This window comes from Tursiops truncatus, chromosome 20 (assembly GCF_011762595.2).
Source record: "Tursiops truncatus isolate mTurTru1 chromosome 20, mTurTru1.mat.Y, whole genome shotgun sequence".
NCBI lineage: Eukaryota > Metazoa > Chordata > Mammalia > Artiodactyla > Delphinidae > Tursiops > Tursiops truncatus.
Window position 1 is genome coordinate 39457586 of NC_047053.1, and position 14414 is coordinate 39471999.

The window sequence follows — 14414 nt, forward strand, 5'->3', positions numbered from 1 at the left end:
AAGCGGAGATCAGAATGCTACAGCTTCAGCCCGAGCTGCCCCTGTACCACCATCCCTGGATCCTTCCAGGGTCCATCCCTGGACCCCGAAGCACACAGTACACAACTTGCCAAAATGGATTCTACCACTTTATTCAGATAAGAGGTCACAAGCCACAGGACTTTAAAGTGCGTGAAATTCACTGGCAATAGAGCCGCACATATACCAGCCTCCCCCCGCCGGTCCCCACCACCTTGCTCCATCCGTCATTACATGTCTGAGGGGGAGGGGTTAAGACCCGTCATTCAAAGGTGGGGGACAGCAGGGGATAAGGACGGGAATGCTGGAGGAACAGCAGTAGTAGTGGTCTGACACTGGGGGAGGGGATCAACCACAGTGATTCTGTACACGGAGGGAAGGGTGGGGTCAGCCTAGCCTCTCAAAGGCTGGATGTAACTTTCCCCCCATCTTCTCCTTATAGCCAGCCCCCGGCATTTCAGACAGCCCTAACTCTTCCTCCTTCATCTGTCTCTGGTTTTTCCCTATAATTTATGAGTAATTTGGAGCCCACAGTCCAGCTAGAGGGTGTCCCCTGTACACAATGCATACAGACCACAGCAGGTGTAGATTTCAGAATCATAGTGGGGGCTGGCCCAGTCTGGTGGAAAGAGGCTTCTGTCAGGAACTAGCTAGGCGTGTGCTCAGTGCTGGCTGCATGTGTGCCCACAAGTGTGGTGAGTGAGAGGATGTGAGTGTGTGTATGTGTGTGTGTGTGTGTGTGTGTGTGTGCACGCACGTGCGTGCATGCACGTTCCACAAAAATCCCTAGGTGACAGTTTGGCCAGAGGGAACCCTACTCCTTGCTTCATGGGACAGCCAGTGGGGTTAGAGGAAGGGGGTGGTCAACACAGACTGGGGAAGAGAGGCTCTAATTCCCCAGAGAGAAGGGAGAAGCCTGCTCCCGTACCTAACACTCCCTAGGCCAGTCTGTACCTGCCCATGTCTTTTTCCCCAGCACAATGCTCCTTGTTCCCTGCAGCTCAGCACCAGCTGTTGACACAGGGGCGGCTCTCAGAGCTGGCGCCATTCTCACTCAGTTCTTCTGTTTCAAGGCAGCTCCTCCTGCCTCCACCATGACATAAGACAGAACTGAAGGAGAGTCTTCCACTGTCTCCTTCCCCCTCCTCCCTCAGGAACGAGATTTGGGCAGGGACCCCAGAGACCTCAGCTCAAACTCCACCTCAATCTATAGACCTTCTAAAGGAAATAAAGTGCTTTGCATGAATCCCAGAAAGAACGGCATCATGAACTGGCACAGGTGGCCGGCCTGCTTCTCGACACTTCAGATACCCTCTGCCAGTCTGCACCGCATGCGTGATGCCATCCCAAACACGTGCAATTTGGGAGCTCCTTGCCCACCTCCAAACACATACTGTCCTTTCCAACAGCAGGGGCTACAGACAGGAAAGTAATCAACCACTAACCTCCCCCCTCTCTAGTCCAGGCCTGCACCCCTGTACCCGGAAGAGAGGAGCAAGAGTGGCTCCCAGCCTCTAAGGGGAATGAAAGGCCTGAAGACAACTACATCTGCAGGGAACCAGAGCATCACACCCAGGCTGCAGACCCCCGCCCCCCACCCCCGTTCTTCAGTGGTGGCGTAATGCCTGCCTGCAGTCGCTAAGCCAGAACTTTGGAAGGGGCTGACAGGGCACTGGTACCTGCTCCCGGGAATCTGAAAACGTGTCTATCCATCTCCAGAGTACACAGAGAAGGTTTCTCAAAGCCTGCTGGGCCCCAAGCTTAGCAGTTTAATTACTGTCGTCAGGCTGGTTCTCACTCTCTGCCTGTGGAAGGATGGCACTCAGCTTTCCTTCTCCCAGCATTGAATATCTTTACTTAGAACCCACACTCTTTCAGTTTGAAGCCTGTCAGGAGGAAAGAGGTAGTAAGATGACCCATCTCCCCTCTGAGTTCGGTCTGTGCTGCCCGCCAGGCTCGCCTTTAACCCTGACCACTCATAAGCTCCAGGTACCAAACTTCACTTAGCCTGTCCTCTCCAGGTCTTAGGACCACAGAGAGATATGCTGGCAACCCAACTACAGAAGGACCCTTGATTTGGAAAGTTGGGGTAATGCTTGTTAGGAACCGTCCAAGTTAACTCCCGAGGCCCACAGCCTGGGTAGCTGATGAGAACTCAAGCGTAAGTCACCCGCCCCCAGCCTGTGCTCTCTTCCTCCGAGGCCTGAGGTCGGTCTCCCACTTGTGCAACTCTCTCCTGGGAGCTCAAGCCCTAGCTGCCTCTGTCTCCCCTCTCACTGAGACAGTTTTGTCCCCGCTGGACACAGCTGAGGCCTCACTACAGAGGGAGCGGGTAGGGGTTTCTCGGTGTGGGAGACACATAGTGCAGGAAACTGGGGCAGCAGTGGTGTGTGCGTGAAAGCAGGACAGTGCCGCTACCATCAGTGCTGGCGAGGGGCCCAGGAGGCCTAAAGGACATCGGTCTCCCTCTCGATCCCCACGTACTTGAGGGCATCAGCTTGGCTGTACCTGTCCCAAAGCAGGAGGAGGAACCAGGTTACTAGCAAGGCTTTTGGGATTGAAAATAAGGAGTCCCCTCCCGTTTCACTTCCCCTCCCACTCCCTACCAAAAGCTTACAAGGCTCCCGCTTCTGAGGCGAGGCATCAGAGATCAGAACAAAGAAAAAGCCTTGCCCACCATTGAGATCTTCTCCTTCATCCGTATCGCTCACCTTAAGCCCCCAAATCAGTTTCAACAGCCACCCCTTATACCTCTAGGGTCACTTCCCTAGGACTACTCCTGGCTGCCTCACCTGTAATCGAAGAAGAGCTCTTCACCAGCCTGAATCGCCCTCTTGGCAAAGATCCCAATCCGATGATCCCCATTCACCATGACCACTGAAACAGGATAAACCCAAGGCTAGATTTCTACTTAACTCCAAGTCAACAGTCAGCAGTGAGTCTGGGCTGATTTTCTCCAAATTCCCAGTGAAAACACACATGAAGTGGAGTTAGAAAGTACTCAATGAAGGTAGTTGTCTCTCTGCTTTTAGATCTGTTATTCTGGCCAGTGATGGGGGAAAGAATTATCTTTAAAAGACTCATGTTTTGGGGAAAATGTTTATAGTGTATCCAGTGAAAAAAGCAGATTGAAAAACTGAGAGAGAGAGGCTCAAAATGATACCAGACGTGAATCATGGTTATCTTTGGACACAGAAATAACTCAGCTGTGAAAAAACCTGAATAATGGATAGAAATCATAGTAAATGAAGCATCCACCTCCCACCCCACCTCCCAGGTTACCGGGAGCTCACCTTTGGCGTAACAGTTGGGGTTCACTGAATGGTTTGCAAATCGAATTTTGTTTCCTTTCCGGGTGGCGTCCACTACAAAATCTGTATAAAGTAAACCAAGGAAGACCATGAGCTCACCAGGCAACTCTACAGCTTCCTGAGCCTGAGTCTGAAATCAACTAAACTGTAACAGAAACAATACAATGCAGGGGGGCCTCTGAAGCCAGCACACCCACAGGAGCTAGAAACCAGCCTCGTGTGGAAGCACTCCCCGTGGGTGCCCCTCTTCTTGCTGGAAGCACATACCTCCCCTCCCATCTACTGGGGAGGGAGATTTCTGAGGTGTAAGTGCTCGGTGCTCTGAATACAAACACAACCCGGAAATGGAGGTTCTCCCAAAGCCAGTGAACTATGGCTCATGGAGTCTCTGAGTTCAGTTTCACCGCTGTGCTCTGAGCATCTGCTGGAAGACTCAGAGCTGACCTGAACCTGTACTACGACCAGGGGAATGTGGTAGCGAGACCTGTCCGAGACCACCTGGGGATGCGAGAGAGCCTCCCTACCGTTGTTGAGGTTGAAGAGGAAGCTGGACATGTACTTGTCATAGACCTTCCCTCGTCGATCAGCCTCATCCTGAGAGATGAGCTGCAGAGACAGACAAGGAACAAACAGTGGGATGTGGCTGTCTGTTCAGGGCACCGCACCCCGCCTCTAGAAAGGGCTGGGAGGGGGCTTATTGAGGACCACGATCAGAATCGTCGGACGGACAGCTCGGCTTCTTTCCTCCCAATCCCCACCCACCCAGGCTGACCAGCACTAAGGTGGACCAGAGTCTCCTGCCCGTACCCCTTGAGTAGCCTGACTTGCCAAAAAGCCCAAGAAAGAGTGGTTTGTTTCAGGACTGCAAACCGTTCTGTGGCATCCCCCGAGAGGCCACATGAGAACTCAGCTGAGTTATTTAGAGATTAATTCACAGAAGTCTGGCCCACAGAAAATCAGGGTTTCTCATCAGTATCTCCCCAGATAAGAATGTGGGCCAAACCGATAGCACTCACCTCACCACAGTATTCAGAAATGAATTCGTTCTTCTGCACAGACTCCTTAATGAAGGTACCCCATCCGGCCACATCTGAGGGGGCCAGCAGCAGGTGCTGGGGAAGAGGGAGTCAAGCCTCAGACTACAGGGCGTGTGCGAGCCAGTGGGGGATGTGTGCTGGACGTGCATGTGTGCTGCGGGGAGCAGGGTGGAAAGAGCTAGTAACTGTAAGAGGATCTGAAAACAGAAAAGGCTCTAAGCCATTGTGTTCCGGTGGGAGGTGGTGAAAGGAGATATGACACCCCTTCCTCTAGCCCTGGGGACCTCCTGGGCCTGAGCCCATGGAACTCACTGTGGGTGTCCAGTAAAAACAGACAATGTCAACGACATGGCCCTCCTCTCTGCTCCTCTCAGCCTGGCCAGGTCAGGGGATCATTTTTCTAATCCCTCAAGGGGACCAAACACTTGATTAACTCAGAAAGCGTGTGTCTGTTAGGATTTACCGACACTGGTGGACAAACTGCCTAAGGAACCAGTAGAAAGGGGCCACTCGGACCGTCGGTCCTTCCCACTCCATCTGGCCCCGAGTCCTGGGAAAAGCCCTCACCTTCTTGAGGCCACGCTGGATGCTGCAGTTCTTACAGGAGACCACCTTGCAGTCCCAGTGCTCCGAGGCCCCACAGGTGAGACACAGGTCGGGGTCGCACTCTCGCACCGCCAGGTAGCACGGGCACTGCTTGGTGTTGCACTGGGTCTTGCAGCGACAGCCGGGAAAGCGATTCTGACCTGTGCAGGGTGCAGGCGAGGGTAGAGAGAGAAGCAGCCTAGTGCTGGGGCTCGGGTTTGACTCAAGGGACAGCAGGGAAGTCCATGTTAGGGGTTCAAGGGTATGTGGCAACAGAGGAGAGAAGCTGCCTTCCCAATAATCACATACTCAAGTGTTTTTCAGAGAAAATGGAGTGCCTACCAACATTCCTGCCTGAAAGTCAGAAAAGCAGCTTTGACTCTGGAGGTGTGTTTCCTAGAGATTCCCTAACAATGCTCTCCCCTGCTTTGTTAGTAGAATTTGGAAGGGAGGTGGAGAGTGCCCCAGAGAAGAAGAAATCAGTGCTTTTCGCTGGTAAATCCTCACTACCAAAACAAGAATCATTTTCAGAATGCATCCGTTCTATCATCCTCCTCCACTCCTCCCAGCATGAACACCCATCCCTCCACCGTGGTTAAGATGGATATCTGCTCTGGGTTAGGAGGCGCTTCCAGCACAACTGCCTGGGCACCAAGGTCTGCAAGCTCTGGGGGCTGCCTTCATACTGCTCAGCCTTGAGTGGAGGAGGGCACGCGGGGATGAGACGTGAGAGAGAAGCACTCTGAGCCTCTGTTCCACGCTCTGCTGACATCCAGACTGACCTGATGCTAAAACTCCAGATATGAGACTAAAACAGACACACACAGAATTGTAACCTGTATACATTGTAAAACAATATCCTGGATAGGGAGGCTGTGTTTTTGCACTTTAAGGAAAAAGATTCCCCTGTTTCTTAATGCTGCCCTGAAAGGTGAAGCTGGAAAAGCAGCTGATTTCTGTGTAATTGTTGCTTTTAAAATCATACACATCAGGGTTTTAAAAAAATGGTTCTTCCAGATCTTAAGTATCTTGTTTTCCCTGGAGAATGCTTCAAACACAGCAAGGAGAATATGACAAGGCCCGTAAGCAGCAAAGGGCCTGGGGGGTGGGGGCCGGAGCGGAGGGAAACCTAGGATGCTGAGGCCGACTACTGCAGCAAACGGAGAACTCTTACAGTCAGGGTTGCACTGGCAGAACTTCTCACAGAAATTCTGAGTCATGATGCAGGGGCAGGTGCTGTCACAGGGCCGGTCTGGGTGGTCACAGGGCTGGTAGTTGTACACTTGGGTGGAGGAGTTATCTAGGAGAGAAAAGAACAGACAGGACACTGCTGTGCCCACACTCCCAAGCTGCCCTCCCTCCCAAGGGTCCAGTTGCCCCCGTTCAAAGGAGGCTTGTTCTGATCATAACCTTGGACACACATTTAGCACCTGAAGTGAGAAGCAATCACAGGTGATGGTTCATAAGCTACAGTGGTGTGATTTGCTTTGTGGGGAGAGTGTGGAAATGGTCCAATCACAGGGCAGCTATTTTAAACACTAAACGAAGCCTAAATCCTGGCAAATGGCCCATGATGAAAGTCAGAGACCACAGGCCTGTGACTCTACCTCCTAAGAGGTCTTCTCGGCTGCAGTGAGGGGCTGAGCTCTTCTCAGCTGCTGCAGGGGGACCTGCAATGTGTGCGGAGGCCGTGCCGGGTCAACAAGTGCAGCCATGGGTGGGGCAGCGGGAGGGGCGGCCACAGGCTGCAACCTGAGCGGATCACCCTGGTGGAACTTACCTTTCTTCAGCTGAATTTTCCTGCAGTGAGCAGCCCACAGCCTGCAAGAGATGGTACAGCTCAGGGTCATGGCCCTGGGGAACTCTGCAGATTCGGGTAAGTGATAACATGACCTGCTCTGAGGGACTGCTGTCTGATGACTGGGGATCCTCCCCAAATCCCTTCACAGGAGGCCTGGACGTTGGTCCATGGAAGCTGGAGTCCGTCCTACCTGCAGCTGGCCTATGCCTCAGGATTTAGACGTGAACAACACCCCTCTCAATAAACAAACATACGTAAAAGAACAAAAACCAGATGCAAAACAAAACCCAACCCTCTACGTCTATTAAAATGCTATCATTTCTCCCCGTCTCCTCTCCCCTGCCCTCCCTCTCTTTGGGGAGGTGGAGATGTGGGGGCATTTCAGGACGGGGAGGTTGAAAGGGAGAAGACACAGGGATTTCCTTCTACATCTAGAACTGGTGTCAGTTCCTTGGGGAATAAAGCCAGACAGAGTGTCGGACACACACACGAAACCAAAAGACAAAAAAAGACTTCCAACCCTAAGCAAAGACTAGCTAGAAGGCAGTGTTGTTATGCAACTTAGAAAAACAACACAAATGCCAAAAACAAAAAAACCAAAGACAAAAAAAAACTCTGGTCAGAGCTGAGAAGTGGGCACAGTGGTAACTAACAGTCCAGTGAGAATAAATGGCGGAGTGGAGCCACGAGGCTAGCTCACGTCCTACTGGCCGGGAGCTTAGACGGAAAACCAGTTATTTCATGGTCCACAGCATCGAGGGACAAGGGAAGGGCTGGTCCAAGGCACAGACCCACAGGGAGCACTGAGAAGGCTGGCCCCCCGCTGGGTGATGCTGAACCGATGGGCAGTGGCTGAAGAGGGAGGCAGCAGGGAAGTCCTAGGGGAGGTCAGAGCACAGGGACAGCCCGGCCATAGAAAGCCCTCTGTCCGACCCTTGCCTGTGCTTTCTCTTCTTCTTCTGTGAGGGGTTCATGAGCTCATCTGTTGGCAGCTTCAGGATAAGTGATTCTTTGACTGCGAACTGGAAGACCTGGAAGAGAAATCCAACAGGACCTGTCACTTCTCCTTGAGCTGAGTGGTCAGATAAGTGACCCAGCCAGGTGCTGGGCTTGGGAGAGTTCTGGAGAGCGCACAGGCCGATGCCTGAGCATCTTCAGTAGGGAGAGGTAGAGTGGCCCTGGGACATTGGGTTACTGGCTCTGAAGTTAATTCTTAAGTGTTTATCCTGATTCGAGAAGGAGAAATACTGAGTACAGGTACAGTTTTCCCGGTCAGTATCTTTCATCTACTGCTCTGCCTACCAAGCCCTGAGTGGGCCGATTCTTACCAACAGTATCTGCCTCTTCTTAGGAAGGGCAGCACCGTGTACCTTGTGTGACTGAGTCTGACGTGACCAGAGGTACCACCCGGCTAAGCACTAGCTCCCTCTGTTGGCGTAAAGATGTCAGAGCCTTGACTATTTCAGAAGGACAGCATTTCAGGAAGGCTGGTTCCCGTTCAACGTGCTGCTTCCCTTAGAGCGTTCGTTTTCAGCTTTTTCTTCTCCTTTTTGGTTATAGGCCCTCTTGAGATTCCGTGAAAACTATGAATCTTCTTCTCGGGAAAATACACACAAAAATGGTTTTGCACACATTTCTGCAGATTTTTAGGTCAAGAAAACCTGTGCCTTGGGGAAATAGATGTGAGCTCCAAAATGAAAGCAAACGGCGCTTCAGCTCACGGTTCTATTTGTTCTAAGTAGAGGGAGCATGAAGAACACGTCACAGAGACACTTTCAGAAGGTAGGGAGCTACGCGAGCAGGGCTCAAGCTCTGGCGTTCCTCTCTCTTTGGACAGTTTGGCCCTAACACCTGACTCCCTGTCCCTGTGCTTCAGTCTGTCTTCTCAGCGCAGGCTTTTCCTGCCTCCAGAGTATCAGCAGCTGCTATCAGATTGCGATTCTACAGATGATCTGAGTGAGATGGGCAAGTTCCAGGCCCAGCTCTCAGGGGTCCTATTTAGAAAATCTGATGATTCCACATTTGAAGAATACAGCAACTGAGAAGACTGATGGGTGGGGTGGGGTGGGGGCAGTGGCAGCTGCAGCTACAGAAGCAGGAGCAGCAGTGGAAATGCAAGATAAGAAGATCCCCAGAAAGACCCAGGAGTCCCTTCTAGGAAATGGGTCTACATTTAGAAAGAAAGGCAGGAACCAAAAAAAAAAAAAAGCTGAAGAGGGTAGAAACATCCAGAAGAGGTAGAGAGTGGCTAGAGACAGAAATAAGAATTCAGCAAGGAGAGCAGATCCCCAAACCTTGCTAGGCCTGGCATTCGCAGGAGGCCCCATGTTTGGGCACCCACCTCATGGCCCAGAAGCACAGGCTCATGAAGGACTGAGCCTTAGAAAGCTTTTGTCCAGACAGGCAGCCTTACAAAATGGCAAAAAGGGGACTTCCCTGGTGTCGCAGTGGTTAAGAATCCACTTGCCAATGCAGGGGACACAGGTTCGATCCCTGGTCCAGGAAGATCCCACATGCCGCAGAGCAACTGAGACCGTGCGCCGCAACTACTGAGCCTGTGCTCTAGAGCCCATGAGCCACAAACCGCTGAGCCCACACGCCACAACTACTGAAGCCCGCACGCCGAGAGCCCATGCTCCGCAACAAGAGAAGCTACCGCAGTGAGAAGCCCGCGCACCACAACAAGAGAAAGTCCGCACGCAGCAACGAAGACCCAAGGCAGCCAAAAAAAAAAGGCAAAAGGGCCACCAGAGTAGCAACTTGTTCTTGTTCCTTTCAGACAGTACCTGTTTGCACGTCTTAGTCCCCAGAAGCCTGGCTATTGAACAGAAGTTGTTGAAGTAGGTGCCGTGAAAGACTCGAAAAAGAGATTCTTCAGCCCCGGTCCACTCCACAGGCTCCGAGGGTGCTTCCACTACACAGAGCTGAGGTGGGGCCGGACTAGCCTTCTGTTTCGTGGGGGTCTGACAGCGAGAGTTAGCCTCTAAGAAAGGAAGAAATAAGAGAAACAGAAGAAGGTGGAGTGCAGTTGTCAGCAGTGGTGCGCCACAGACTCAGTACTTCATTCTAAAGGCAGAATCGTTAGAAACAAAAATGTTCCCTGTCCTTACTGCTTACAGGTGAACATGTGGAAAGAATGAACAATTTTATGGTAGTGATGTTAGGTGTTAGGCAATGATCCTGGGTTTACCTTGTGTGGAAAGAAGAGATCATTTTCTGTTCACTGTACCTGAAGAACTGGAGGCCCAGTCATTGCCAGTGTCCCTGTCACTGTCCCCTTCTTTGGTCTCAGCCACAGCAGAGGCTGAAGTGTTGGAACAGGAAGCACTGACCACGTGGTGCCTTCGCCGGCGACGCCCGGAGCACTTGGAGCGAGGGTTGTGGAGCATGGCATACTCCTTTGCTCCTTCCTGCAATGGCCGTGTCACAGTTAGGAAACAGAACCAGGCCCAGAGCCACCACGTTGTTCCCGTCATCACAAACTATCTTCAATATCTGGGCTTACTTACAACAATGCTTTTTCTTTTTCTTTCTTTTCTCTGTACCACATAAGTATGACCACATGATAGTTTCTTAACATTCTAAAGCTTACAAACTTATACCTCTTCACAAAAGAGCTGCCCTATAAAATAGTCTTTAGAAAGATATAATCAATGCATCTATGCATCTTCAACTGTCTGGTGAGTTGTATCTTACGTTCATTTGCATGCTAGCTGTCTGGAATTTGAGAACACATTCTCCTGTAGATGAGAAAATGAGGTTCAGGGACTTCCCTGGTGGTGCAGTGGCTGAGAATCCGCCTGCCAATGCAGGGGATACGGGTTCGATCCCTGGTCCGGGAAGATCTCACATGCCGCGGAGCAACTAAGCCCATGCGCCACAACTATTGAGCCCACGTGCCGCAAATACTGAAGCCCGTGCTCTTTAGGGCCCACATGCCACAACTACTGAAGCCCGTGCCGAGCCCATGCTCTGCAACAAGGGAAGCCACCGCAATGAGAAGCTTGGGCACTGCAGCAAAGAAGAGTAGCCCCCGCTCGCCGCAACTAGAGAAAAGCCCGCGCGCAGCAACAAAGACCCAAAGCAGCCAAAAAAAAAAAGAAAAGAAAGAAAGAAAATGAGGTTCAGAGAGGGGAAGGGACCTGCTGAGAGCATGTAGTTAGTATTCCAGAGTAGGTACAGAATCAGGGCTCTTGGTCTCCAGGCCTGACTCTTCTTTACATTTAACCACACGGTCTCTGTTTCAATAAGAAAATGTATAATCCCTGAATTTGTATAATATTCCTACTTAATTTTGGAACTTCCCTCCAAGTCAGTATTTTAAACTTGGAAGAATACTGTTCTGTTACTTTATAGCTACGTTTATTGTGGGGTTTTGTTTTGTTTTGTTTTAAAGACCAAATAACATCATTCAGCTTGATCATCTGTCTTCTCACCAGACTTGGTTTCCAAAGATTTCTAGCTGTTTCTGAAAACTAAATCTACAAGTAAAGGATAAAGGTTTACCATTACTAAGGATATTCAGAAGGCCCTAAAAGAAATTCCAAGAGAGAAGTTTTGAATTTAATTGAATCTGATATTAAGGGCCTATGCTACGATGTGACATACACAAGATTCCAGGAAAACTACTGTGGAGAGGGCAATGTCCTTCTGAGTTATATAAATGCTGGTATGTTGACATAACATGGTGTTAAAAACAAAAAGGCATGGACTGTGGAGTTAGACCAGAGCTTGAGTTTCCTCACTGCCACACCACTGACATAGTAACAATCTTGAGGCAAAATATGTAACTTTTATAACCTACAGTTTCTCCACCTCGAGATGTTGTTATAAGCATGAAAATAATATATGTTAAGGGCCAGCCTACTGCTTGACACGTAGGAAAGCGTTAATACATATTACGGAAAAAATAAATCAGACAAAGTCTATTTATTCTTTTGCTTACCATATGGCACATTTTCCAGATTTTTATCCAGTGAAACGCTCTACCATCTTCCTTCTATTATCCCACTAAAGATGGTCCCAGAGGCACTTGGCTGTATAACCTCATTTTATTTGGTAGCAGAAATTTTATCAAGGTATTTTATTCTTTACCTAAGTTCACCCTGTTGTGTAGAAAGCAGAACTGTGTCTTTGGCAAGTCCAACTGAACCTATTCCCTTCGAGCTCTCAGTGTACCGCCTCCCCACATGAATGCAGGAGACTTTATGCCGCTGCATGAGGTCTGTCCATCGGGGAAGGGTCCATCTGGTTGATTAACTCACATAAGACATCAGCACCTTCACGTGTTATTCCTCCTACATTTATATGCATTTAAAGGGAGACAGCAAAGAAAATGGTGTCTCACACACACATACAGCTCCAGTTCAAACAACACAGTTTCAGACTCTGAAATCTGAGTAGCTGATATTTAGAGCGAGAAGGCCTTCAATGTTCTTCAAACCTCGCTCCACAAGACTAACTTCACAGTCCTACTGCTGCAGTAACTGGGAGCTCCTTAAGAGCAGAAGCCATGTTTCATCTGTACTGTGTGACCCCCAGGGTGCTGTGTGCCAGCTCACTTGGTTTGTGTTTCCTGGGGTAGAAAGCCCAAGGACCATTTCCTGCTCAGTTTTCAACAAAGTTTAACGATGGCAGAACAGCTTAAAAACGTACCAGCAAAAGGAAGCAGTCTGTGCCACATGGTTCTGGCTCAATCTTGATTTCTTTGTTCTTGCGTTTATATACATTAGGGGTGGCATGAAAAGCTGGAAAACACAAAACTGTCCTGTTGCCAATGGTTCATCCACTTGACAGGAGGGGGAGGAACAAAATTGAATTAGGGAGCTACTGCAGGAGAATTTAAATATAAACAGCTATCATCAAGGTGCGCAAAACCAAATCATTTCTGACATCAACACACTTCTTCCAAAGCTAGGGGGTACTCGGGGACAACTGTGTTGCTGGTTATTCTGTCCTGACCATGCAAAGCACACTGCACTATAACTGAACAAGAGAAAATAGAATGGGCCCTTTGTAAAACCATCATCAGACCAGAAGCCGGGAACTCTATCGGATAAACTGAAATGAAGAGAAGGAAATGGTGGCTGGGGATGGAAAACAGGAGAGCATTTCAGGGTCGCCCCACTCACGGTGAAGGAAGCAGTCGTATTTAAAGCAGCGCCGGCAGAAGAGCGTGTGGAAGGAGTGCAGGGACTGCTCCCGCTGCACGGACTTAGCATTGGGGCCATCGATGTTGGGTGTGCACTGAGGGGGCAGTGCATTGGGGTCTGACATCTCTGTGAGCTCTCGATACCTAGTTAAGAAAAGAGAGGTGAGAGTTCCTTCCAAGGGAATGTTTGCACTGAGAAAATGCACACTGAGTAGTGACAGTCATCGCGAATGGTCTGCCAAGGGAGAATGGGCGTTTTTTTATAGGTCTTGATGTATAACCAAGTGGGTTCACCACTGTAATTATGCTGGGCTCGGCGTGTGTCTGAAAGTAAAGGGAGGCAAAGATTTGATAAATATGGTGCTGGAGTAACTCTCCAGAAAAGTGGCAAAATCTTTAAACTTCTCTGCCCAGACTTACTTAAAAGCCAGCAAATGATGTCCCTTAATATGGGAATGGGCATTCAGAGATAATCAGAAGTGTAGGCCAATCATAATGCACTTACCAGAAATGGGGCTTTTTACGAACCAAAAACAAGCTTGTATGAAAGCTTCCCCCCGCCCCCCGGTGCTCTACATGGCCTGCAGGGGGCAGCGTTCCCTACCTCTCCTTCATGTCATCTGGGACACCATTTTCAGGGAACATTGAGGCAATCGCACTGAAGATCATGTCATTTGGGAACTGTTTCTTGGAACTCTTTTTGTTGCCTGAATTAGAAAGACAAAAAGTTCCTGCGTGCCATAATCAGAATATGCAAACAAAGCTATTCGATCGTTTCTCCTTTTGTCACGGCATTTTGATTAGAGCTGCTCTGTTAACCTAACCATTGACGGTTTAGGAATACATGAAGAAGGTCAGTGCTACCTGGACCTATCTAATAGGCCACCAGTAAATAAGGAAATCAGATTCATCTACATGTTAACAACAAAATCCACAGTCCAGGGGAATTCCCTGGCGCTCCAGTGGTTAGGACTCTGAGCTTTCACTGCTGAGGGCCTGGTCGGGGAACTAATATCCCACAAGCTGTGTGGTGTGGCCAAAAAAAAAAATCCACAGTCCCAGACAGAATCTGGAGGTGAAAACAGAAGTTTTTATGGAGAGACCTGAGTGCAGAAGGACCCCACCATAATATTGATGCTGAAAAACAAGATAGATACTATAACTTCGTTATAACAAGAGAGAGAGACTATGTGTCTAGACATATAGTATAATTAGATAACATAAAGTATAATTAAATGTGAAATTAATTAAATATTGACTAACATGGGAAAATGCTCATGATGTATAAGATTAAATAAATAAGGGGTATAAAATTATGTATGGCTATACACACATATGTGGCGTGACACCAATTTCACATACCACATATGTATGTTAATTTACATATGTACTTTTTAAAAATTGAGGTATAATTGATATATAATATTGTACCCATTTTAGGTGTACATATGTATATTTATATATATACATTTTTTAAGTCTAGAAGGAAATATGAATACTGGTTATTTCTA

At 49.1% G+C, this 14414-nt stretch overlaps 1 protein-coding gene across 6 annotated transcripts in view; it reads right to left on the minus strand.

Annotated features, from left to right (window-relative positions):
* Window positions 1-14414, minus strand: part of EZH1 (enhancer of zeste 1 polycomb repressive complex 2 subunit) — a 38045-nt gene that overhangs the window by 6267 nt on the left and 17364 nt on the right. For 4 of the 6 annotated variants that reach the window (XM_073798153.1, XM_073798151.1, XM_033848281.2 and 1 more), the window contains 14 exons: window positions 13508-13610; window positions 12884-13047; window positions 12408-12499; window positions 9982-10162; window positions 9539-9735; window positions 7692-7783; window positions 6732-6772; window positions 6126-6251; window positions 4934-5112; window positions 4346-4441; window positions 3854-3935; window positions 3312-3392; window positions 2811-2895; window positions 116-2526 (listed from right to left, as the gene is read on the minus strand). In XM_073798153.1, coding sequence (XP_073654254.1) covers window positions 2466-2526; window positions 2811-2895; window positions 3312-3392; window positions 3854-3935; window positions 4346-4441; window positions 4934-5112; window positions 6126-6251; window positions 6732-6772; window positions 7692-7783; window positions 9539-9735; window positions 9982-10162; window positions 12408-12499; window positions 12884-13047; window positions 13508-13610 — 1580 coding nt within the window. In that variant the 3' untranslated portion in view covers window positions 116-2465. Of the gene's footprint in view, window positions 1-115; window positions 2527-2810; window positions 2896-3311; window positions 3393-3853; window positions 3936-4345; window positions 4442-4933; window positions 5113-6125; window positions 6252-6731; window positions 6773-7691; window positions 7784-9538; window positions 9736-9981; window positions 10163-12407; window positions 12500-12883; window positions 13048-13507; window positions 13611-14414 lie in introns of those variants that run through there. The other 2 variants (XM_073798152.1, XM_073798154.1) reach the window with 2 other exon arrangements.